This window comes from Pleurodeles waltl, chromosome 7 (genome assembly GCF_031143425.1).
Source record: "Pleurodeles waltl isolate 20211129_DDA chromosome 7, aPleWal1.hap1.20221129, whole genome shotgun sequence".
NCBI lineage: Eukaryota > Metazoa > Chordata > Amphibia > Caudata > Salamandridae > Pleurodeles > Pleurodeles waltl.
The window spans coordinates 1485353932-1485378287 of NC_090446.1; the positions used below are offsets into that span (position 1 = coordinate 1485353932).

At 44.3% G+C, this 24356-nt stretch overlaps 1 protein-coding gene across 1 annotated transcript in view; it reads right to left on the minus strand.

Annotated features, from left to right (window-relative positions):
- The window catches only part of LOC138246550 (sialic acid-binding Ig-like lectin 13), a 238017-nt gene that overhangs the window by 151016 nt on the left and 62645 nt on the right, over positions 1-24356 (minus strand). Inside the window, exon 3 of the mRNA XM_069201220.1 lies at positions 1755-2135. Coding sequence (XP_069057321.1) covers positions 1755-2135 — 381 coding nt within the window. The remainder of the gene's footprint in view (positions 1-1754; positions 2136-24356) is intronic.

Below are 24356 nucleotides of genomic sequence, written 5' to 3' on the forward strand. Positions count from 1 at the left end.
TATTCTAGTCCCTTCAGCTAAAATGGTGATGAACCCAGGAGTCATTTTTAATTCAGCCTTCTTATTCACTCCATGGGTAAATTCTATGGTAAAACAAACACCCATCCATTTCCCATTCCTTCACAAGTTTCAACTATTCCAACAAACTGAATACAAAGAAGAGGAACGAACATCATTGTCATGGGCTGCACTAATGCAATGTACATGCCAACAAGAACGCAGTTTATACTTTTCAGGCTGTAATACTCTTCCCATTCTTGGGGAAAAGAGGCCAAAACACACCTACCTTAAAAGGAATTCACCAGCCACCTTCTAAAATGGGTTAAATTTAAAGTACAATGCAACAGACACCTTGCTTTCCGAGCAAGGACACAGAATATATGGAAAAGTGTGACATTCATTAAAATAAGCATTGGCAAAGCCAATAAGTCTGGAGCTGAGCACCAGTTTTTGCCAGCTCTGGTTTCGTTTTGCCATGGTTTTCACAAGCCTTTATTATTTGGGAAGCTATTGGAGCCGCATCAAGTTAAACAAAAACAATGGTTAGCGGTGAAGTTGTTTTGTTCTGAAAAGTGCACATGTTGCCACACTACTACCTGCTGGTGAAGGGAGCTTGTGTGTGTGTTGATGTGCTCTTGTGAAAGGGCAGCCGGCCCTAGTGAAGGGAGCCTGAAGGAGGCGGACACCTTGCACCTTGATGCACGCTGGGGTGGACGGAAGGAACATGTGAACAACAGATCCACAGACCAATGGATGAAGTTACCCTACAGGTGGCTACATTGTACACATAGTCGTGGAAAATTGTGGAAACAGCAAACGGTCTTGGCTAACACAAACTTAAAAAAGCCAATCAGTCTGTGAGCAAGAAGGGCGGGCAGATGGGAGGAAGGAAGAAAGGAGAGGAGAACGGGTGGAAAGAGCAGAAGGAAAAAAGGGAGGAATTAAGGAAGGAAAACTGGAAAGGAAGGAAGGCTGGAGAGATGAAGGATAGAAGGAAGAAAAAGAGGGAAGAGAAAATAAGGAAGGCAAGAAAAAAGGAGAAAGAGGAAAGAAAAATGGCAAGAGAGAGGCAAAAAAGTCGGACACTTTGTTGTAGCCCATATATATTAGGTGCGCTCTTCCTCTAAAAAATAAGGCAAACAAAATGCAATAGCGCTGAGCACATAGACCCTCATAACGACCTTGGCAGGCAGCTGATGCCGCCTGCCAAGATCGGACCACCAGGGGGCTGCCAATGCGGCCGCACTCCCGCTGCGGCCATCAGGAGATCCCCACTGAGCCGGTGGGCGGAAACCTGTGCAGACAGTGAAAAGCTGCACGGGCCATGGCAGGGCCCCGCGACTCCCCGTACCGCCAACCTTTTCCTGGGGGTTCCAACCGCCAGGAATAGGCTGGCGGTAGGGGGACTCATAATCCCTTGGGCAGCGCTGCTATCAGCACTGCCGTGGCGGATTATATGCGCCGGGAGCAATGTGGCAGGAAACCGCCGGGACCAATGTGGTGGGAAACCGCCGGTCCCGGCGGTGCGACCGCGGCGATTTCGCCACCGCCAGGGTTGTAATGACCCCCATATTCTTTTGTTGTGACTTGGTCCCAAAAGCAATCTAATGTTAGTTTTTCATTTTGAGGCTCTTGTAGGCGCCTACGGGGTTCTGTCACCGTGTGGGGTGCAAGGCCCCGCGGGGACGCGGCTGATAGAAGCAGAGGCAGCGGCATACTCGCTACAGAGGAGAAGCAAAGGTGTCAACACTCACCTAATACTGTCACACGAAGAGGAAAACCAACGTAATTCCATTTAAATTTTGAGGCTTCACTGTGTTCATATCTGAAGAAGTAGGTTTTTTTATCCCAGCTCCTGATGTCATTGATGCTCAGGGAACAGTCCCGGCTCCTTACATCTCCCGCCAGTCTGAAGTGGCCTCTGGCGAACCCGTAGATCTGTTTGTTTACATCGTTGGTAGCCACGGCCTTGTCTCGGGGGTCACCTTTAATGAACCAGTATCCGTGGGCTCTCCCTGGACTCTCCGTCGTGTCCTCGTAGGTGAACGTGCAGGGGATGAGGACACACAGGCCCTTCTGGGCTCTGACGGGGGAGGTCACAGTCAATGTATAATCTTCAGAGGGACAGAGGGCACCTGCGAGACAAGAGCGGCAGGAAACGTAAAGTGAATCATATGAGCTATTATGAAGTGTATGAGCGAGGAGGGGGGAACAGAGGGAAACCGAACAGCACAGAAATTGCCCAGAAAAAAGGACTGTGAAGGAAGAAGAGAGTGGGGGGAGGACACACGCAATACTCCGTTTACTGATGCAACAGTTTAAGCAATAGTAAAAGCAGATAATGTAGATACAGAAACGCATTACCTAGGGTGAGATCATTGGTAATATTTGTTGCTTCCCGTTGTGATTGCCTCCGTCTCCAGACAGAGGATTAGAAACTCTCTTATTCCTAAACTCATCTGATCCGACCTTCTTGTGAACATTGTGATCCATCATTGCATTGTAGCCCTTTAAGTGGTTTCACAGCTTTAAAGCACAGATGGCAGACCCCTCCTGAACTCTCGATTCCCTTTCCAGCATCGTATGAGCCTTATTGACTTCTGGCCCTTTATTCGTTTTACTATCTTTCTTTCACTTTCGTGTTGGGAACTAATATTTCATTTAAGAGTGAATGAGAAGTAACCACAATGTGGTGTCTTCATCTCAGACGTGTGACTTTACAGCTAGCTGATGTGTTTAGGAAATTGAGCTGCACTAATTTTCTGGGAAACATCAGGGAGTGAGTTGTCATATCAGTCACTGGCTGCTGCATGAAGATTTCAGTCCAGGCAAGACCTACTTATGTCCATGGCCCTGGTTCCATGTGGCCCATACCGTGCATGCTACTGAATTCTAGAAGTCACTTGCTTACTGCGGTAGAAGGTCTCTGCTACAGTAAGTGGCCCAGTAGCCGCCTGTCACCCTTCTGCGTCTTCTAACATTCTGTCGTCATGATGGCTTACTGCAAGGGACCTCCACATTAACTCCCTCTGCAAGTCTGCTGGACTATGTTTATGTAAGTTGGTTCCAGCAGAATACCCCACTCTGGTGAGGTGGATCTTGCCCAAGAGGACCACCTTCCAACATGGAAAAGTCGTCTCCCGGTGTCCAGTCCATGAAATAACTAAACGCAGATGGCAGCTGATTAATAGTAATGGACTACAGGTCTTTTCGGGTTCTAGTTTAGAAGGCTGGCTCTGGGTCCCCCATTGTCAGACAGCTTATGGCTGACACCGGTCACTTCTCACAGTGCGAATAGGGTGTGTGTAATTTTTGTTAAGTATGCAAAGCAGAATAGTAGGGATGGTTTTGAACTCTGCACATTGGAGCACTGCTGTCCAGACGCCAGGGTATTTGCTCTGACCCCTAAAACATAGTAAAATTGGCCCTTCCCTGCAAATGTATTATATTTTTCTAAATTTGTTGTGATTTTTTATTGTGGTTGCTTTGATTTTTGTAACCGTTTTGTTACTGTTAAATACTTTTCACATTTTACTAAGTTAAGCCTGTCTATTTGGTGCCATAGCTACTGTGGAGTTGAGCCCAGGATTAAATTACTGAAGCTGTGTTTTACCTTGACTAGTTGGTGGTCTTATTTCTTCTGGGGAGTCACATCCACCCCAGTAGAGCAGTACTGCAGTAACCTTGACCCCTTTCCTATGCCTGCTCTTGGGCAGGGGGCGCCAAACTGGTGATTCTTTCTGACAATCTGTGGCCTTCCAGTAAGGATTAGAGTGGATGACTAGCCGGCTGCACAAGCTTCTCCATTGCCCTAAGAAGCCCCTTTTTTTTTAACCTAAAGAAACCAACCACTTTTCAAGCTCCTACAGTGTAAAAATCATGCATAGTCACTTTCATACACTCATAATTGTGGTGTACATGGGAGGTAGAGTACTGCTGGTTGTGGGTCCGTAAGCAGGTGTGTGCTCCAATAGAGGGTAGGTCAGCAAGCTAGAAGGTACAAGCATTCAAGAAACCGCCTGTATTTGTTTTACTTCTTTCACCCCTCTCTTGCACCATGTGAAGGCAATTGTAGCCAGGTTTCTATGTTTCTACTTCACATCAACAAAGCATTTAGTAGAGACAAAAGGGCTATTTATTGCTCATCTAAGTGGGTCAAACGAGTTTAGACAGGTCAGCCCCCGGGCACATAAGACGCAGCACTTAACAGATATTGTGGTCAAGGACTGGACACTGTTCTCACCTGAACAAATAAGAGGTGCTCCATGGCCATCCCCTACATGCTGTGATCAGTTCTCCAAGGAAAGCTGAAGCCAGCATCCTTTACTAAGTGAAGCAGTGTGAGAGACATATTCATTTTTTGATAGCGGTACGAGATGTCTGTCTTAATCAAGGCACATACAGGAGTGGTTGTTATGGAACCCTAACTACCATGTGTAGGAATGTACCATCTTGCCTGGCATGTTACCCCCATTTTTTACTCATATGTATGTTTGTTTTTTCCTGTGTCACTGGGATCCAGCTAGCCAGGACCCCAGTGCTCATAAAGCGTGCCCTGTATGTGTTCCCTGTGTGGTGCTGAACTGTATCACTGAGGCTCTGCTTACCAGAAACTCAGTGTTTATGCTCTCTCTGCTTTTAAAATTGTCACTGCAGGCTAGTGACTAATTTTACCAATTCTGATTGGCACAGTGGAACACCCTTATAATTCCCTAGTATATGGTACCTAGGTAGCCAGGGTATTGGGGTTCCAGGAGATCCCTATGGGCTGCAGCATTTCTTTTGCCACCCATAGGGAGCTCAGACAATTCTTACACAGGACTGCCACTGCAGCCTGAGTGAAATAACGTCCACGTTATTTCACAGCCATTTTACACTACACTTAAGTAACTCATAAGTCACCTACATGTCTATCCCTCACTTAGTGAAGGTTAGGTGCAAAGTTACTAAGTGTTAGGGCACCCTGGCACTAGCCAAGGTGCCCCCACATTGTTCAGGGCAATTTCCCCGGACTTTGTGAGTGCGGGGACACCATTACACACGTGAACTACCTATAGGTCAATACCTATGTGTAGCTTCACAATGGTAACTCCGAACATGGCCATGTAACATATCTAGGATCATGGAATTGTCACACCAATACCATTCTTGTATTGGGGGACAATTCCATGCATCCCTGGGGCTCCAGCATGGACCCCGGGTACTGCCAAACTAGCTCTCTGGGGTTTTCTCTGCAGCTACCGCTGCTGTCAACCCACAGACAGGCTTCTGCCCTCCTGGGGTCTGGACAGCCAAGTCCCAAGAAGGCAGAACAAAGGATTTCCTCTGAGAGAGGGTGTTACATCCTCTCCCTTTGGAAATAAGTGTTAATGGCCTGAGAGGAGTAGCCTCTCCGGGCCTCTGGGAATGCTTTGAAGGGCACAGATGGCGCCCTCCTTGCATAAACCAGTATACACCAGTTCAGAGATCCCCCAGCCCCTGCTCTGGCGCGAAACTGGACAAAGGAAAGGGGAGTGACCACTCCCCTGTCCATCACCACCACAGCTCCTCCAGTGTGTCCCAGAACTCTGCCATCTTGAATGCAGAGAGTAGCAAGAAGACTACCAGCAACATTGTAGCGCCTCATCTCGACTGTTTCCTGGTGGTGCATGCTCTGAGGGCTGTCTGCCTTCACCCTGCACTGGAAGCCAAGAAGAAATCTGCCGTTGGTCAACGGAATCCTACCCCTGATAACGCAGGCACCAAACTTCTGCATCACCAGTCCTCTGGGTCCCCTCTCATCTTAACGAGCATGGTCCCTGGAACACAGGAGCTGGATCCATGTCTCCCCGACAGTCCAGAGGGCCTTCGGTCTAAATTTGGTGGAGGTAAGTCGTTGCCTCCCCACGCCAGACAGTAATCCTGTGTACTGTGTGAACTGCAGCTGCTAGGGCTTCTGTGCACTTATGCAAGACTTCCTTCATGCACAGCACAGCCCAGGTCCCCAGCACTCTGTCCTGCATTGCCCAACTCGCTGAGTTGGACTACGACTTCGTGGGACCCTCTTTTGTTGTGCTGAGATGACTGTCATGCTCAGATCTTCTGAATGCCTGTTTAGGAGCTTCTGAGGGTGCTGCCTGCTTCTGTGTGGGCTCTTTCTGTTGCTGAGTGCACCCTCTGTCTCTTTCTCCAAGGGGTGACCTCCTGGTCCTTCCTGGGCCCTGGCAGCACCCAAAATCATCAACATGACTCTTGCAGCTAGCAAAGCTTGTTTGCAGTCTTTCTGTGTGAAAATAACTCTGCATCCTCCAGCACACCGTGTGGCATCTTCTGACCAAAGGAGAAGTTCATGGCACCTTCCGTTGTTGCAGAATCTTCAGCTACTTCCACCCAGAGGCAGCACTTTTGCACCTTCATCCGGGGTTTAGTGGGGTCCTGCCCCCCCTGGAAACTTGCGTGACTCTTGGACTTGGTCCCCTTCCTTTGCAGGTCCTCAGGTCCAGGAATCTGTCTTAAGTGCTTTGCTGTCAGTATTTGTCCTTGCAGAATCCCCTATCTTGTCTTTACTGTCTTTCTGTGGTAGTAGGGTAATTTTACTCCTACTTTTCAGGGTCCTGGGGTGGGGTATCTTGGACACCCTTAGGGTTTTCTTACACTCCCAGCGACCCTCTCTACACTACACTAGGCCTGGGGTCCATTCGTGGTTCTTATTTCACTTTTGGAGTATATGGTTTGTGTTGCCCCTAGGCCTATTTTCTCCTATTGCATTCTATTGTGTTCTACAGTGTTTGCACTACTTTTCTAAGTGTTTTACTTGATTTTGGTTTGTGTGTATATTTTGTGTATATTACTTACCTCCTAAGAGAGTATATCCTCTGAGATACTTTTCGCATATTGTCACTAAAATAAAGTACCTTTATTTTTAGTAACTCTGAGTATTGTGTTTCTTATGATATGGTGCTATATGATATAAGTGGTATAGTAGGAGCTTTGCATGTCTCCTAGTTCAGCCTAAGCTGCTCTGCTATAGCTACCTCTATCAGCCTCAGCTGCTAGAACACTACTAATCTACTAATAAGGAATAACTGGACCTGGCACAAGGTGTAAGTACCACAAGATACCCACTATAAGCAAGGCCAGCCTCCTACACCATGAGATTGAACAGTACTGAAGGAAGAAGCACTTGGACTCGGTTGGTTTGTTCAAGAATTGTATGTGTTTCCCAGACCCTGATTGGCAATTGAGCCTGACACAACTTTCCAATAACTTTGGCTATAAGATTGCCTGTGGGCCAATGTTGCATTTCGTGGTTGAGTTTACTGGAGCCCTCTACTCCAGCACCTTGGATAGGATTGGACCAAGGACAGGAAGCTGCGCTGTCAACTTGTAAGAGACAAGACCAGAATACAGGACTGAGGAACAGAGGGAATTGTGACTAAATGGGAAAGCAAGTACGTCTTCCTTTGCTTGCTAATTGATGGCTGCATTTGTATGTATGAAAGCAGCCTCTCTCTCTCATCTCAGCGAAAACAACAAGAATTAGAATAATCTCTTCAGAATATAATAGAACTCCTGCATCAGTATAAGGTGTTGCCTTTTAAGCAGAATTTTGAGCAGCATTACCCTGCTGATGACCGTTACATATACTTGTAAATTAATTCAGAAATCATAAAGGTATCTGAAGTCTCATTGACCATCGCTCAAGAAACAGATAATCCATTGTTATGTCAATCAATAATCAAGTCAGTTGTTTGATGTTATGCTTTGAATTAGTATTAGTAAGAAACTCCATATAAGGTAAATCATTTCAGGCAATATTATGGGACCTGATTGTCAGTAAAGAATCACAAGCTGCCAGATACTAGTAGCAGCAATTCTGAAGAACATAATAAGTAGATTATAATTTATGAAGGAACCTAATTATCCAATATGACTACCGTAGTGACTGTAATCCTAACCTATCCAGGAATACCACTTGGTGTATCCAATGTCTACTTGATATTTTGTTAGCATGAGTATTTTTTGCGTAGCTGAGAATTATGCTTAATCTCTAATTGCAGCAGTTTAGCACTTAATTCCACCCCTTTGTAGAGGGAGTCATGATCCCCGTGAATAGTAAAGACAAGGGTAGCCCATAAACCTGCGACTTTAAATATGTCACAGACATTAGATAGGGTTCATGTGTTTTATTTCGGGATACAGTTCTGAATGGTTTCTCAGATTGCTGGTCTTCAAGAAGTGATAGAGCAGATGATGAGTATCGGACATTATCAAGATTTTGCAGCTGTACCTACCTGCAGTACAGTAGAACATTAATAGCGCAACAAAACATTCTATTTACTTATGTTTGGAGAAAGAGAAAGATTTAAAACCATTAACACTCCAAATTACAATATGAGGTTATCGGTCCTCTTACACCTCATCCCTGTATATATCATAGTATTGAACATAAGTATCTTTAACTTGCTTGTTAATGCTCTTCTTCTTTTTCTCTGCTCCACTCTCAAGAGCCAACTGACTTCTCAAGTGGAGCCCCCCTAAAATAACCTATCATTAAAAAAACATAAAAGTGAACGAAATTATGCTAGTCATCCTCCCTTTGGGTAAATCATCCACCTCATGGATGTCAAGAAAACATTCATTGGGATTGCTGTCTGAACGCCTTCATGCACACTTCCTGTTTCCCTTTAATCTTTTACTTGCTCCATCTCCTCCTGCAGTTAGTAATACAACTTTTTTTGCTTTTTTTACATCTATTCCCTCCTTATAAAAGTCAAGAGTCGTGATTTGTACTCATGTCGGAGTAACAATTCTGGTTCTCACCAAAGATCATTTAACATCTGATATCATTGTGTTGTCAGGAGTGAAACAGCTTTTTTGCTTGTATTAGAACATTGATATGCTGGGAGCTCCATTGAAAACAGTTGAGTGCTCCGGACTACTAAAGGCTGGTAGAAGCACAGAGCTCCAACAATCCAAAGTTTTGCTCATAGCTATTGCTATGAACATAGGCCTCACGGAGCCCGAGGGGATTTTACTACCCTCAGGTTCTGCAAGGCTTGTGTTTTCATTTTTAGAACGTTCTGCCCTCTAGTGGCAGAATGTTATAATAGCCATATAGCCCTCTATAGCGGGACAACACCGGCATTAAAGTCCCACTCCCTTGTTAAAGGCCCTCACCTAAGGCTCAGGCTTTTAACACTGGAGCGGGCCTTTAATGGCCACTATAGCCCACTATGCAGGCTAAAAGGCTATATTTCATATGCACAAATGAGATTACAGCCCTTATATGGAATATTCAATTTGGCTGGCTATATTGGGTGTACCATGGTTTCCAGATCTAGCAAAGAGGATATCATTTGTTATAAGCGCTATCTTCATTGAAGTACACTAGGGCAAAAATCAGATGGTCTTGAAGAATGAGGAAGATCACAAATAGATTTCCTGAGGAAGAATTGCAGATATAAATCAAGGTGGTGGGGGGGAGCTTGCCAGGCGAAGAAAATGGCTGCATAGGCCAAGTGCTCCTCCAGTCAAGGACTTGATCCTCCTTAATCCTAGCATCCTAGGCACATTGCACACCAGCAGTGGCTCACAGAATATATCCTAGCACTACAGGCCCCCCCCGGATGGAGCTTAAGCAAAGGGAACGGGGATTAGTTTGTGGATGTTATATGTGGATCCAAATGGGCGCTATGTCATTACTTAGTGATACATTAACGGGCAGGCAATACTATTGGTGGGAATATATGGCCCTAATTATGATGATCCTAATTTCTACAGTGAGCTAAATGTTAAACTTAGAGAATGGGGCAATTTGCCCCAGTTATGGGGGGATCTCAATTGTGTTACTGGTCCTAAATGTCCTCTGAGTCGGCCCTCAATGGCGGCTTGTGCTGCTACTGACATTATACAGCACTAGGGTATGATAGATGTTTGGCCCCATAGATCTCTGTGATATCAGGCTACACACATTATTTGACCATTCATGACATACACACCCGCATTGACTACTGGCTAATATCTTGAGGGTTGACCTCACGTATCAGGGAATGTGAGGTGCTCCCCCGTTCATACTCAGACCTTCTCCCCTTATACTTCTGGGACTGGATCATGTTGTTATCCCTCCGGGCGGCCCCCTCTGAATTCACTAATAGATGAGGCCGAAATAGCAGATTTGAAGTCTAGATTGGAGTGAAGGAGGGAAGATGCTGTACTAGGCTCTTTCCAAAGCAAGCTAGTAGAATTCCAGGAGACAGCTCAGAATGAGGTGACACATATGGGCAAATATGCAGTGGCACAGGTTTATGGTGAGGGGGAATGGCCGGGAGCTATGCTAGCGGTGTTGTTGTGTCCCAAAAAGGAAGACAACGTAATCTTGTAGGTACTAGATGATACTAGTCAGGTTCAGAGTGGCACAGAGGAGATGGTGGAGGGATTCACAGCTATAATGCAGAACTACATAGGTCGCGATTACAGTTTGATGAGGCTGCGGTTACAGATTTCCGCACACACATAGCTATGCCCTGTCTCTCTAACGACCAAAGGGTGCGTTCAAAGGCCCGCTCTTGAATCCCTTGATATCAAACATGCACTAAAAGACATGCTATCCAGCAAGGCACTGGGCCCTGATGAGTTGACCGTTTCCTTCTATAAAGCATATCAGGAGATACTTAGTCCTCATTTAGTAGCCCCATTTGAGGAGATTGCGGCTGATGGATGCATGCCGAACACCATGAGTGAGGCCTTATTGGCTGTCCTGCTGAAGCTGGGAAAGCCGACTGACAAATGTTCATCATATAGACTGCTATCTTTGATGAATGTTGACACTAAATTGTTTGCAAAAATTCTGGCAAACTGACTGACTCCTCTGTTTCCTGGCCGGAGTGGAGCAAACGGGCTTTGTTCCCGGGGCAGAGTCAGTACTTCAATCTCTGAACCCTGTTTGGCACTATGAAGCAGGTAGACCTGGAGATACAAGCAATTGCAGTCTTTCTCAATATAGAAAAAGTCCTTCACTGCGTGTAGTGGGACTTTCTGAGAGCGATTCTGCGCCAAGTAGGAGTTAGAGACTCGTTTCTTCAATTTGTTATGTGATCTATACAAGTCCTGTGGTGCGTCTCCGCCTGAATGGTCGGTTGACCACTTCCATTTCTATAGAAAGGAGGACCAGGCAGGGTTGCCCCCACTCGTAGGCTCTGGTTGGCGAGCCCATGTTCTGCGCATTGCAAGAATACCATTCACATTGCGGTTTATGCTTTCCTTTATATACACTTATATTGTCAACCTATTCATATGACACAGTGCTCTATATTAAAGATCCAGAGAGCAATTTGGCTCCGGTCCTGCAGGTGGTGCTGTTTGGGAGCCATGCAAGGCTTCGGGTCAATTGGAGTAAACTGATAATGTTTCTCCTCACCCCCACTACGAAACCGATACACATGCACTATCCACTACAGTGGACTGACGATGCCGTTCATTATCTGGGCATGTTAATTCATACAAACCCAGAAATAGTATTGCGCCACAACTATGAAAAAGTGATACAGCGTCTTACCGACGATGTGCAGCACTGGATTTAATTGCCTCTTTCACTCATGGTGCAAGTAGCTATTATGAAGATGGTCTTGCTGCTGTTTTTTTTTTTTTTTGTTTCAGAACATCCTGATAATTTCCACATGGCCAGTATCTGTCAGTCTGCGGACTCCCTTGTGCAGGTTGGCGTGGGTGGGTGGACACCCCAGAGTGGGGTGGCGGACCCTAACTCTCCATTATGACAAGGGAGGCTTTATTGCACCTGACCTGGAACTATATTATCTAGTGGCACAGGTTCAGGCCGCACACTACTGGGTGCACGGTCCATAGGACCTTCCATATGTCAGGTTGGAGGGTGGAATGGCAGTGCCATGTAATCTGCCAAAACTCCTCTTTGAGTGCCCAATCCGGAAATATGGAGTGCTGGACTCTCTGAATGCGACACTGTGCTTCAAGAAAGGCAGGTGGGTTCTCTGCTATATTCTCCAGAGGTGCCTTTGGCCTGGTGTGCAAGGCTTCCATTGTCTAATGAGCGGGGAACCATACTGGTGGTGAGAGAACTCAGAATCAATGTAGTAGCGGACATATGTGCAATTGGGAGGAACTACAGATACAGGCCCTACAAACCACTCCCCTGACATAATTCTACTACCACAGGCAGGGGCTGGGATGCACGCCCTTCGAGGTGAAGAGTTGCTGGAGCCCTCCGCTATCCCTGTCTTGATTTCACTTCTGCAGCCGGCTGCACTTAGTCACTTCATTTCATAACATTATGGGTATGCACAAATGGCTGGGTGGCAAGGAATGCATCATGCTAGACTATCGTGACAGAGTGAGCTGCTTACCTCGCAGTCTCATTTGGTGATTTTTCTATCAGCCATAAGACTATGTTGTGTTTTAGGCATATATTTGACAGCACATGTCGTGTAAATATCTGGACAGTTCTCTTGCATTAACCTGTTTGATTCAGGTAGCATATAGGTGGATGTAATTTATTTGCAAGAAATAACATCTTTAGTGAATTGTGCTTAATTAGGTCACAATTACTTTATGAACTGTGCACAGTGAAAGCTATTTGATGCTGGTCACTGCTAGTGGGGATGGTACCACTAATGCTGTGCTCTGTAGGGTGATGACGTCTTCAGCGCCATCTTGTGTTGTGCGTCTTAGACCCTGTCATCTAGGCTTGTGGTGGGTTGATCAGTTGATGCCTTGACTGCTGTTCTCTTGTTCTGTAGGTACAGCACCTGTCTCCCCCCCTCCTTTTTCGAGTGAGCTTATTTGTTCATTATGTGTCTAGTGTGGCCATTTTGTGCAGAGCAATGTGTTCTGTGTCCGTTTTGTTATCTGGAGGAAGGTGTGTGATAAAGGGTCTCAGTCTGGCACCTACATACTTTAGGATTGGTGTCTACTATATAGGGGGATGACTGGTACAGTCTTTGTATCTGTCTGCAGGAATATTGTGTTGCAATATTGGAATATTGGAATTGGTAATAACAAATTCATGCATCCTTTAATAATGGGATGTTTTAATTTTCATAGGAGTTGTTGTGGCTCAGTACCCCTCCTCCTACTCTCTGCACCTACAATTAGCCTCTATATTCCCTGTAAAAAAGAGTACTCTTTCATGGTAATCACATTATAAGCTAGAACATGATATACAATTGAATGAGGCCTGAAGGTATATCTGGTGATGGAAACACACTGAAATCTCTATAAATGTGTTTTTTCTTGACCTTCAGGAATTTTGCACGCTGTCTTGATATTTCTGAGGATCCCTTTGAGGACTTGGGATGGCAGTAGGATGAGGACAATGAGAGAAGGGCCTGAACTCAATCTGTACAAGCCAACTAGGTCACCACCACCCTTGAGCTGAGGGCAACCAAATTAGGACCTCATTAATGTCCAGTTCCAGGGATCGTGGTAACTCCGGGGAGTGGTTTTGAGGAATAAAAGGCAAGGATTGGTGTTTACACTCATACCTGACAGGGGTGTGCCTGCCTTCACACAATGCAGTCTCCAACCCCCGGGTGTGTGTCTGGGCCTAGCCTGGGCAAGGCAGGATTACACAAACAAGAGAGACTGTCCTTTGAAGTAGGCCTACTTCAAAGGCAGAAAGGGGTATAAGAAGAGCACCCAAAAACCCTGAAGAGTAGATTACTTCAAGAAACCCAGAGTAACCTCTGCCTGGATAAGAGCTGTGGAGAAGTGCTGCCCTGCCTGTGACTGTGCTTTGTGCAGCTATCCTGAATATGCTGCTTCTGCCTGTGCAAGGGGACAGAGACTGGACTTTGTTGCATTCCTGCTTGAGAAGTAGGAATGGCAACATATGCCTCAGGGACAGCAAAGCTTCACCAACCAGACTTGAATCTACTTGCTGTGGACTCTATCTTGTCAGAGGGTGCCATTCCAGTTCCTGGACCCCCTGAAAGTGAATTCCTGGTGAAAAACTAGTCTACCGATGCAGGACGACACCGTGTGGCTTCGCAAAGGATGCCTCTTGCCTGGAACCGCAACACCGCTTGCCCAGAGGCCGTGGACCTCGCCAAAGTGCAAATCTGATGACCCTGTGAGCTGACGTCGCTACCCCGGAACCACGACGCCCCCTGCGCCAAGGCCGTGGACTTCATGGAACCCCAACGACCCTGTAGGCCTCGTGTCGCTGCAACCGCTGATCCTGCCTGACTTCGCTGACATCGGTGGGTCATAAGTCCAATGTCCGTGATGTTCTGACACATCACAGGGCCTGTGGCCCTGTGACAACATCGCGACCCCGTGAGGTCACGCCGAAGCATCGTAACTCCACCGAACTTGCATCTGCTGGAAACGCAGGACCGGCTTTGCATCCAACGCGGCTCACCTCTCCCTCCCTGTAGCGAGAACCCGACATCGCTGCGCGACACTGCAGTGTTTCTACCCTGTGGCACTGGAACCGACGCTGCGTCAAATCCAGCGAAGCGGCTCTCCCCGACTCCGTGCACCAGCTTGTTTTCTACTTGTTGTAAAGGCACTGTACCTGGAGTCAACCGATTCTGTGAACAACTTTGTTACGTATATAGTGGATTTTTTAAACCTGTGTTGTGTCATTTTGTAGTGGTTCACTCTATTACAGTGTGTGTTGGTACAAATACTTTACACCTAGACTCTGAAGTTAAGCCTGCCTGCACGTGCCAAGCTACCAAGGGGGTGAGCAGGAGCTAACTGAGTGTGATTCTCCTTTACCCTGGCTAGGGTGGGGGTCCTTGCCTGAACAGGGGGTAATCTGACTGCCAACCAAAGACCCCATTTCTAACAGTAACTAAAAGAAATATTATGCAGCTCACATGCTATTCTACAATGAGTTCACAATTAAAGAGTTGTGCGTCATTTGGGGCCAAATGTCCAGTTGTATTTTGTGGTTGCAAAATCCTGCAACTTTCTAATTCACAGGGTTTTTGACTCCCATTTACAATGTACAATAGCTCTTTACAAGTTGGGAAAACCTTTTTCTAACCATAAAATAAACTTTGCACACTACTTGAAGTTGCAAAAAGGGTGTGTGTGAAAGGGGTTGCTCTCCTCCTATTTATGAATCACTGTTAAAAGTCTCCGCACCTATCCCTCTAACGGACACATGCTGGTTTAAATTGTTTTCCTTGTTTCTGACTACAAATATAGGAATGTAAGACTGCTGTCCCTTGCAGGCCACAATCCCTGTATTCACAGCTGATCGGAGAAAGTTTCAGAATGCAATCTGCTTATTTAATATTCCTTAGGGAGGCCATTTTGCATCAAACTGAAAATTGCATCCAAATTCGCAAATCAGTCAGTGTGCAAATTACACATCCTAGTTTGTGAATGGTATTGGTACAGTAAGCCATTGGATCCTAATTGTTTTCTGCCTTAAATAATATAACTACTAGAAAGATAAAAATCCTGCTTACAAAAACTTCGATCCCCAACTCTCGGACCTCCTCAACATCCCATCAACCACCACTGCCATCCACCCACTCACCACCTATGAGCAACTCAGTACAATGAACACTACCTCACTCATGAACTCCATCTCCTCCGGAGCACCCACTGACCCCTGCCGCTACCGACTTTTCAACCTCAGGAGAAACAAGATCATCTACAAACTCACCACCATTCTCAAGGCCTTGCTAGCCACAACTACCTTTCCCAAATCCTGGAAACATGCCAAGGTCAGACCCCCTCCTCAAGAAACCCTCCGCAGACTCCAACAAGCTTCCGAACTACCATCCAATCTCACTGCTCCCTTTTCCCACCAAAGTCTTGTAAAAGGCCAACAACCTCTAACTCACTGAGCGCCTGGAGAGAAACAACCCACTGGCCCATCCCAATAAGGTTTTAGAGCTGATCACAGCACAGAGGCAGCCTTGATTGCCACAACAGATGACATCTGCAGCCTACTCTACAGTGGGGAATCAGCCGTCCTGATCCTGCTGGACCTCTAAGGAGCGTTTAACACCATCTCGCACCACACACTCATCGACTGACTACGCCATTTAGGGATCACAGGCAATGCACTCAGATAGATGGCATGTTTTCTCACAGGATGCACTCAGAGAGTGGGCTCCCCCACTTCACCTCGCAAGCCAAAAACACCATCTGCGGCATCCCCCAAAGCTCATCCCTCAGCCCAACCCTTCTGCATGTCTACATGCCACCTCTAGGGGTCACAGAAAGATCACAGGACATCCACATCATCTCCTACTCTGATGACACTCAGCTCATCCTCTCACTCTCAGTAGACCCCACCCGAACAAAGACTAACTTCCACAACTGTATGAAGAATGTATCTGCCTGGATGAGTGACTACTGCCTAAAGCACAACATCGAAGTTCTGATCTTTGGCAGACACACATCCCTCTAGAATGATTCCTAGTGTCCATCAGAAGTCAGACCCACCCCCACAACCAAGGACCACGCACGCAACCTCAGCATTATCCTTGACAATGAGCTCTTCATGAGATGTCAGTTCAACGCCATCTCCTTAGTCTTAATCTTCAAAAGGCTCCCCGTCTGCACCAGAAAGACAGCAAATCAGGCCCACATCAACAGCTGACTAGACTGCCACAACACACTATTTGGAGGCACCACCAATAAACTAATGTAAAGACTGTACAATCCAAAACGCAGCCGGAAGGTTGATCCTTAGCTTGCCCAAGAGAACTCACATCTTCCAGCACCTGAATGGCCTTTACTGGCTCCCGATCCAGAAAATATGCCCTTCCAAACTCCTCAACCATGCCAACAGAGCCCTCTATGACTGGGGTCCTGACTACCTTAACCACTACCTACACTTCCATAGACCTCCCAGGAACCTTATCTCTGCACACCACACCCTGGCTCAAATTCTCTGCATTTGTTGATGCCACTCAGGAGGGCGCTCCTTCTCCCACCTCGATGCCAAAAGCCTGGAATGCCCTCCCTCACCACCTCCACACCGCACCCTTGCTGACGAATTTCAGGAAGGAACTTAAGTCCTTAAGTCCTGGCTTTTGACCTAACACTGGCAGCAATCACCTGGATTCCCAGTCGGGTGACAAGTCGTGCTCTTCAAATTCTTCTTCATTGATTGATTGATTGACTGCTGCTATTAAGTTCGTAATATTGTTGACATTCCCGCAAAGTCTGTTTTGTTTATTGACAGTGAAACAATTGGCTGATGATCAATGGAAGCAATTGGGATAGGAAAAACTCCACAGAATATCAATCAGCAATATACTGAAACACATTGCATGAACAGAAGCCAAACAGTGAATGTTTTAGATTATAGTTTGAGTACCGATGACACCAATATTATGTAAATTATACAATACAGTTTGATTTCATTTTAAAGTTCTCGGCTATTAAATGTCATTTTTATCTTAGTGGTATTATCATGTGACTAGAATTGGAATTGCGTCCAGGATGTGCTTGAAACAATCTTTTCACATATAGACTGACGTTTCTAATTCTTGTCCCTTTTCATTAGAGTTCAGTTCAGTTCAACACAATTATTTTTTGTATTTTATTTTACCATTACATACTCTCTTATACATTATTTTAAATGTATGGTCCATAAGGTCTGACTCCATCTTGAGCAGGCAGTGGCATAATGAAACCTGCAAAGTACATGTAGGGGAGCCTCCTCCCCAGACTACCACTTACCACTTTTTCCGCTTCGGGGCTTATGTTATACCACTGCTAGTCTCCATTTTCTCTGTTTCTGCAGAATCACTGCCATGTCTGCCACTGTTGCAAATGTCGTCTGCCCTTATCTTTCTACATTGAAATCATAGTTGACACAGTAAGCTAGTCATTGGATTAATTATGTTTTGCAAAACTGGTGGGGTCTGGAAATGATTATTTCAGGTGATATTATCTGGTGAGCATTTGTATTTTGGAGTAATTTGTTAAGTAAATAAGAATATTTTCCAAAGCACCCACATAACAGAATGTCCTAATTGTAGAGAAACCTCTTGCACATACACAAAGCTGAAAACCATGTAACAATGTATGACTAATCCTCTTCTTGGAGTTGATATGGAGATTAGTCAAATTTGAGTTGGTATAAAGCCCATTGTGTGAGTCTTGACAGGTGTACAAATACTCCAATGTGTGCACTGACTTTGAAAAAGGTATTGTGATAGAGTAGCTGAAGAATAGCTATGTAGAACCAGGAAATAAAAGCAAACACAAACAAACACTGGCAAAACCAATAGGTCTGGCATTGACTGCCAGCCTGTCGACTTTGCAATGGTTGTTTTATTTTGTGATGATTTAGCAAAACTTAATGTTTGGGGAAGCTACCAGCCCTCATCAATCTAAGAAAAATATTCCCTAGAATCAACAAACTTTTTTGTCACAATAAGCACATATTGCTATTGCTCCACTCCACTTAATTGAAATTAACTAATTAGTGTGCTCCATGTGAAAGGGCAGAATGCCATAACTCAGTGTAGGTTTGCAATAGCTCAAATGGACTGACCCTTTGCCTCAAGTTATATGCTGAGGGGAACGGAAGACAAATGTGAATGGCACAAACAATCAATGGATGAAGAGTATAACCGCCCCTAAAAGTAAGTATGTATAAATATATTGACTGCAAAAAAACAAAGATTACAGGGACGTTGTAGTTAGGAAATAGAATTTAAAAAAAACTTAGAAATTCAGTGAAAAAAACAAAAACTAAATCTATAACAAGGATGTTATAGTTATGAATTGAATTTACTCATTGTCTCAAGTAACTGTAACTCGCGCCCTAAGGTAACTATAACTTGCGCCCCAGCCATGCACTGGTTTTTCTTCGATAATTTGACTGCTAATGTTTCATTTATATTTTTAATGATGCTATAGAAGTTGTTCTGAGTGCTGTAATATCTGGGATAATTTGCAGTGCATGGTGAAGTTGTGAGTTATAGTTATCTTAGGGGCAAGTTATAGTTACTTGAGATAACTCTAACTATAACAGGTGAATTTCTATGATTTTGTACGAGTAAATTCAATTCCTAACTATAACGTCCCTGTAACCTTTGTTTTTTCCAGTGAATTTCCAAGATTTTTAAATTCTTGTTCCTTACTATAACGTTCCTGTAACCTTTGGTGTTCTCATTGAAATTCTATGGTTTTTTTTTTTAACGTAAAGTTATTTCCATTACTATACGTTAATCCAACCACCACTGCACATGGCCTTAGTGGAGAAGAGAGTTATAGTTACCTTAGGGCACAAGTTATAGTTACATGAGATAACTCTAACATTAGAATATATATATATTGGCCACTTAGGCCCATATTTATACTTTTTATTTGTGCTGCATTTACATCATTTTATGATGCAAAAGTAGCGTAAACTTACAAAATATAATTTTATTTTGTAAATTTGTGCTGCTTTTGCATCAGAAAGTAATGCAAAAGTGGTGCAAAAAAAGTATAAATATGGGCCTTAGTGCCTTAGGAATAAGTTCGAAGTTAGATAAAATCAGTGCTTAATCCATAAGGACACACTATATTAAGTGCAACATTTTAAAGAAGGAGATAAACAGGTCTAAGGAAGACCAAACAAGTTATTTTTGATATCCATAAGCACTGAGTGAATATGAGTGTAATAATGAAAACATACATTGAAAACAACAATATGCCCATCAAATGCCTTGTAAAGACTGACTAGCCATAACAGGATTAGTGCTTAAGTAATTAAGGAGAGGCCAATGAGTGCTGTTACGACTGTGAAAAGGGACACATTAAAAATGAATTCAAATAGAGATATATAAGCACTTTAGGAATAGAGGGAGTCAAAGATCTAAGCATGTTTTGTAAAAATGCCATTGACATGAACTTTGATTTGAGTGCCACTACAGATCCTACAATGCCCCATAATGGTTAAGTGGAGTATCGTCTATTTAAGGTGAAAGCAAGGAATGGCTTGCATACCCTGAGCAAGACTTGTTTGAGTTGAAAAGGTGTGAAGTTATGGTGTGGTAAAGAATAAAGGATACTAGTGGAGAAACCTACCTCCTGGAGTGTGGCACATTTGTTTGCCGGTAAAAAAATATATTCCCAAGTTTAGATGGCGAGCAGCTCCAGTATAGAGCTCCCTACAACACTAGCAACACTCTAGATTTGCTCACCTCAAACACCTGTTTTTCTAGCAACGTTTTTACGCATAGGATTAGAACACTGCTATCCACACTGAGCTAGAAAATGACAAAGTCTTTTGTAATTTATACAGCAAAGTCTTTAAGCATAAGATTAGCACAGATCTATTCTATCAAAGCTGTAAATGGCAAAACCTTTTCACCACTCCAAGCACAGTATTACCTCTTTGAATTGGTAATATACAATTTAAACCAGTCTGGAAGTAGCAAAAGCAACCCCTGACATGTGTTTCACTGTCATTACAGCTCTTCAGAGAGGTTTAGAACTGCCCAGACACAAGGGGGCACCCAGTGTAAGTCAAAACAAAACCCTTTCAGAGTTAGAGTGATGCATAAATTATGCAAAATAGAAGAGAGAACTCTTGGTATTTCCCAAGTTTATGTGGAGAGTGGCTCCAGTGCAATGAGGGTGTTTCGGCGAATTTGAGGGTGAGGTAACAAGAAGTGTGGGAATTGTTAGCGTTAAATAAAAAAAGTTTGGGAACGTCTTTCTCAGTTGATTTCACCTAGGCACACAGCTGCAAATGGCACAGCTCACTCTTCCAGCATGCTTGGTCAGAGCAAATACCTTTGGTATGGTCGCGAGCCAAGTCTTGCAAGCGTTGGCCTATGATATGACTCTCCCACTGGCTGGTGGTGGTTCACAAGTTGCTCCGTTTCCAAACAAAAGGGAGCACTAGAGTGGGTCCCTGCTTCGGCCCTGTGTGGACGCTGCCCCGGGGGACTGGTGAGTGCTGTAGCGATAGGACTGATGAAGCAGATATGCTAACAAGAAAATTATTAATGATCTATATGTAATTACTAATGAGAAATTGCGTAGAGAAATAATGTGCACGTTTGAAAATGTGCCCTTCATGTGTGATCACCATGTGTACTAAAATGACTGAAATTGTATGAAATAATGAAAATATATGAGAAAAAATTAATAATATGTCATAATGAGATGTATACCTATGGTTTGCATTAATTTATAGTGTTAAGTTAGCTAGACTAAAGGCCTAGTTTCCCTTGGCCTCGCATACTCGAAAACATGAAATACTTAATGCTTTGCAAACGACTGGAAGCAGATATCACCTTGACCCGCTCGAAGTTCAAGTTACTTAGCTAGAATTTTCTGCAATGTACCGGCGGATGATGAAGACAATTTGATACAATTATGTGTAGAGCAGGCCAAATGTACTTTCCCAGGACTTGAACAATAGAAACACTGACTGAAGAGGAATATGCAACAATTTAGATACCTGATGAGCCGGATGATGAGGGCATCGCATGAAGAACCAATCCATATCTTGTCAACGAATAAATATGAAAATTTGTAGATTTAGTAAACAAAATATATTGATTAAAGTTATATCTGCCGACTGACTGACCAATTAGCAATTAGGGGGATGGACTGGGAGACCCTAATAAAAAGTCATGACAAGGGGCAAGAAGTCAGAGTTGCAGGAGAGGAGTTGATGATGTCAGGAGACGCTGTCCGAGGTGCTGATATTGGGCTTATGGTCTGTGAGCCTGATCCGTAGCTGACTAATTGATGACCTGAAGACGAAGACCGACTTGTGGCTGAACCATCCTGGATAGGTAGCTATGAAAATGTGACTGACGATTTTATGCCTTTTCTTCTAGGTACCTAGGGCCAGATGTAGAAAGCTCTTTGCACGTCGCAAACAGCACATTTTGTTGTTTGCCACGTGCAAAAAGCACATCGCAATGCACAAACCTCGTTTTGCGATTCGGTAACCTTGTTACCGAATTGCAAAACGGGTTTGCGAGTCATAATTAGGAAGGGGTGTTCCATTCCTAATTGCGAGTCGTAGTGCAATGCAGGATTGGTTTGTGACCGCGAATGCGGTCGCAAACCAATCGCATTTTGCATCCATGTCAATTGGGTGGTAACCCATTCCCAAAAGGGATGAGGTCCCCATCGGACCCTTTCCCCGTTGTGAATGGCACTGTAAATTATTTTTCATTTTTTCATTTTTCGTTTTTGTAATGCATCTCGTTTTCCTTTAAGGTAAACGGCCTGCATTACACAAAAGTGCTTTATTAAAAAGCAGTCACAGACATGGTGGTCTGCTGTCTGCAGCAGGCCACACCATCCCTGTGAGGGCGGCCATTCGCAAGGGGGTCGCAAATTGCGACCCACATCATGATTATTCATGAGGTGGGCCTTTGCGACCCCCTTGCAAATCACAGATGGTGTCAGGGACACCATCCAACATTCAGAATTGCGACTCGCAAATTGTGAGTCGCTCTGAAACGCAATTTGCGGGTCGCAATTCTGAATGTTACTACATCTGGCCCCTACTGCGCTGATTATAGAAATTCTTACTTAGGTAGATTTTTTTCCAAATTGATGTTTTCCGAATGAAGATCCACATGCTGATGTTAATCTTGGTTAGGTAGGCTGTTAAGGGTGACGTTGACAGTGACAAATGACTGACAAACTTATTTGCTGATCTTCACTATTAACGCTGGTATTCTTAGTTTATGGAATTGCAATGTCGCATGTGTTTCTTTCAAGTTATAATGTTTTCTATCAATGAACTAATAAATTAAGTGGATTGAATAAAGACTGAACTAACGGATGCTTTAGAATTGTAATCAATAGGGAAATAAAATTGTTTAACTCATTACAGAGTTGTGGTTATTCATGAGTAAGATGGTTTAAAGCTGTTTTCCATAGAATGTTTCTCGATTATTGATGTTAGCTATCGATTCAGTAGTCACTGCATGACTAGGATACTCCATGCGATTCAAAAGGTTAATTGACCTATACGCGTCCCCTTGTAAGCTTACTTACTAAGGACCAGGCGTGCTAGCATGAGCTTTGGCTTCCCACAAAGCAGGCAGAACTACAATCATGAGTTCTCCACTGAAACCAGCACAGCTCGCTGAGCCCATGACACTCAGGCAGGTGTTGGCAGCTTAAAAGAAGTTCCAGCAAGGTGGATAAAAACAGAACTTTTTCCTTGGGACACTGATAAGAGCAAGCACATGAGGAACAAGAATTGGTAAATGTGGGAAATAGTGCTACAGCCAATAGAAACAGAGTAAAAGTAAGTGGCAAGCACAGGAACCAATGAAAAGCAAGGGGGCGGGATGTAAGCCAATTTTAAGATTTATATTAAATTACCACAAGCACAGCAAAGGCGCTGTGCAGGCGAAACCTAAAAAGAGTTAGAAGATTAAGTTTGCATTGTAAGTTGATGGAGAGTGGAATAAGGTGGGGAGGTCCACCAATTTTGTTTCCGGGCCTCTTGTACCTTTACTGGCTTGAAGGACACCAGAAGGGTTTTATTTAGAAAGTTATACAAGAGCATGACATTGTGGGTGATAGTAGTGATGGTGGTGGAGGCAATGGTGAGGAGGTGATGATTGTGGTGGTTAAAGGGGAAGCACTGGTGATGGCGGCCATAGTTATGGTGGTGATCGTGGTGTAGGCGATAGTGATGGAGATAGTGGTGATGGCAGTAGTACTGGTGATGCTGGTAACATTGGTGATGCTAAGGGTGGGTAGTGGTAGCAGAGATAAACTTAACAGTGAACTTGCTGTCAAAGTTAGTGATAATGTGAGGGTGATAGTAGTGATAGTGGTACTGGCTTTCAATGTCAATATGGTTGTAGTGTTTCTAGTTGTAGTATTAGCAGTGTTGATAATGTTGGATATAGTGCTAGTGATGGTAGTGGTGATGGTAGTAGTAATGACAATACTGGTGGTGATGGCAGAGAGCATGGTAGTAGCAGCAGTGGTGATAGTACAGGTAGTGATGATGGTGGTTGGAGTGTGGGGATGGGGAGGGTGTTAATATGTGGTAGTAGTGGTGACAAAGGTAAAAGAAATGATAATGTTGGTGATAGGTATAGTGCTGAATATGTAGGTGATAGTGGTATCAGTAGCTGAAGTGCTAGTGGTGTTGATGAGGTGATAATGGTGCTACTAGGGCTCATAGTGATAGTGATAAATAGTGTTGATGAAAGAGATAGTGGTGGTTGTTATGATAATAGTGATGTTCCTAATAGTAGTCCTTATAGGAGCAGCAGAGGTACTGTGCTGGTCATTGTGGTTTCTATGATGGTACAAATGGTAAAAGCGGCATTGAATGTGGAGCTAGTAGAGTTGACAGTGGTAGCAGTGGTGGTGACAGTGACAGTAGTGGTAATGTTGATAATAGTGGTATAAATGTTGGTGGTGATAGC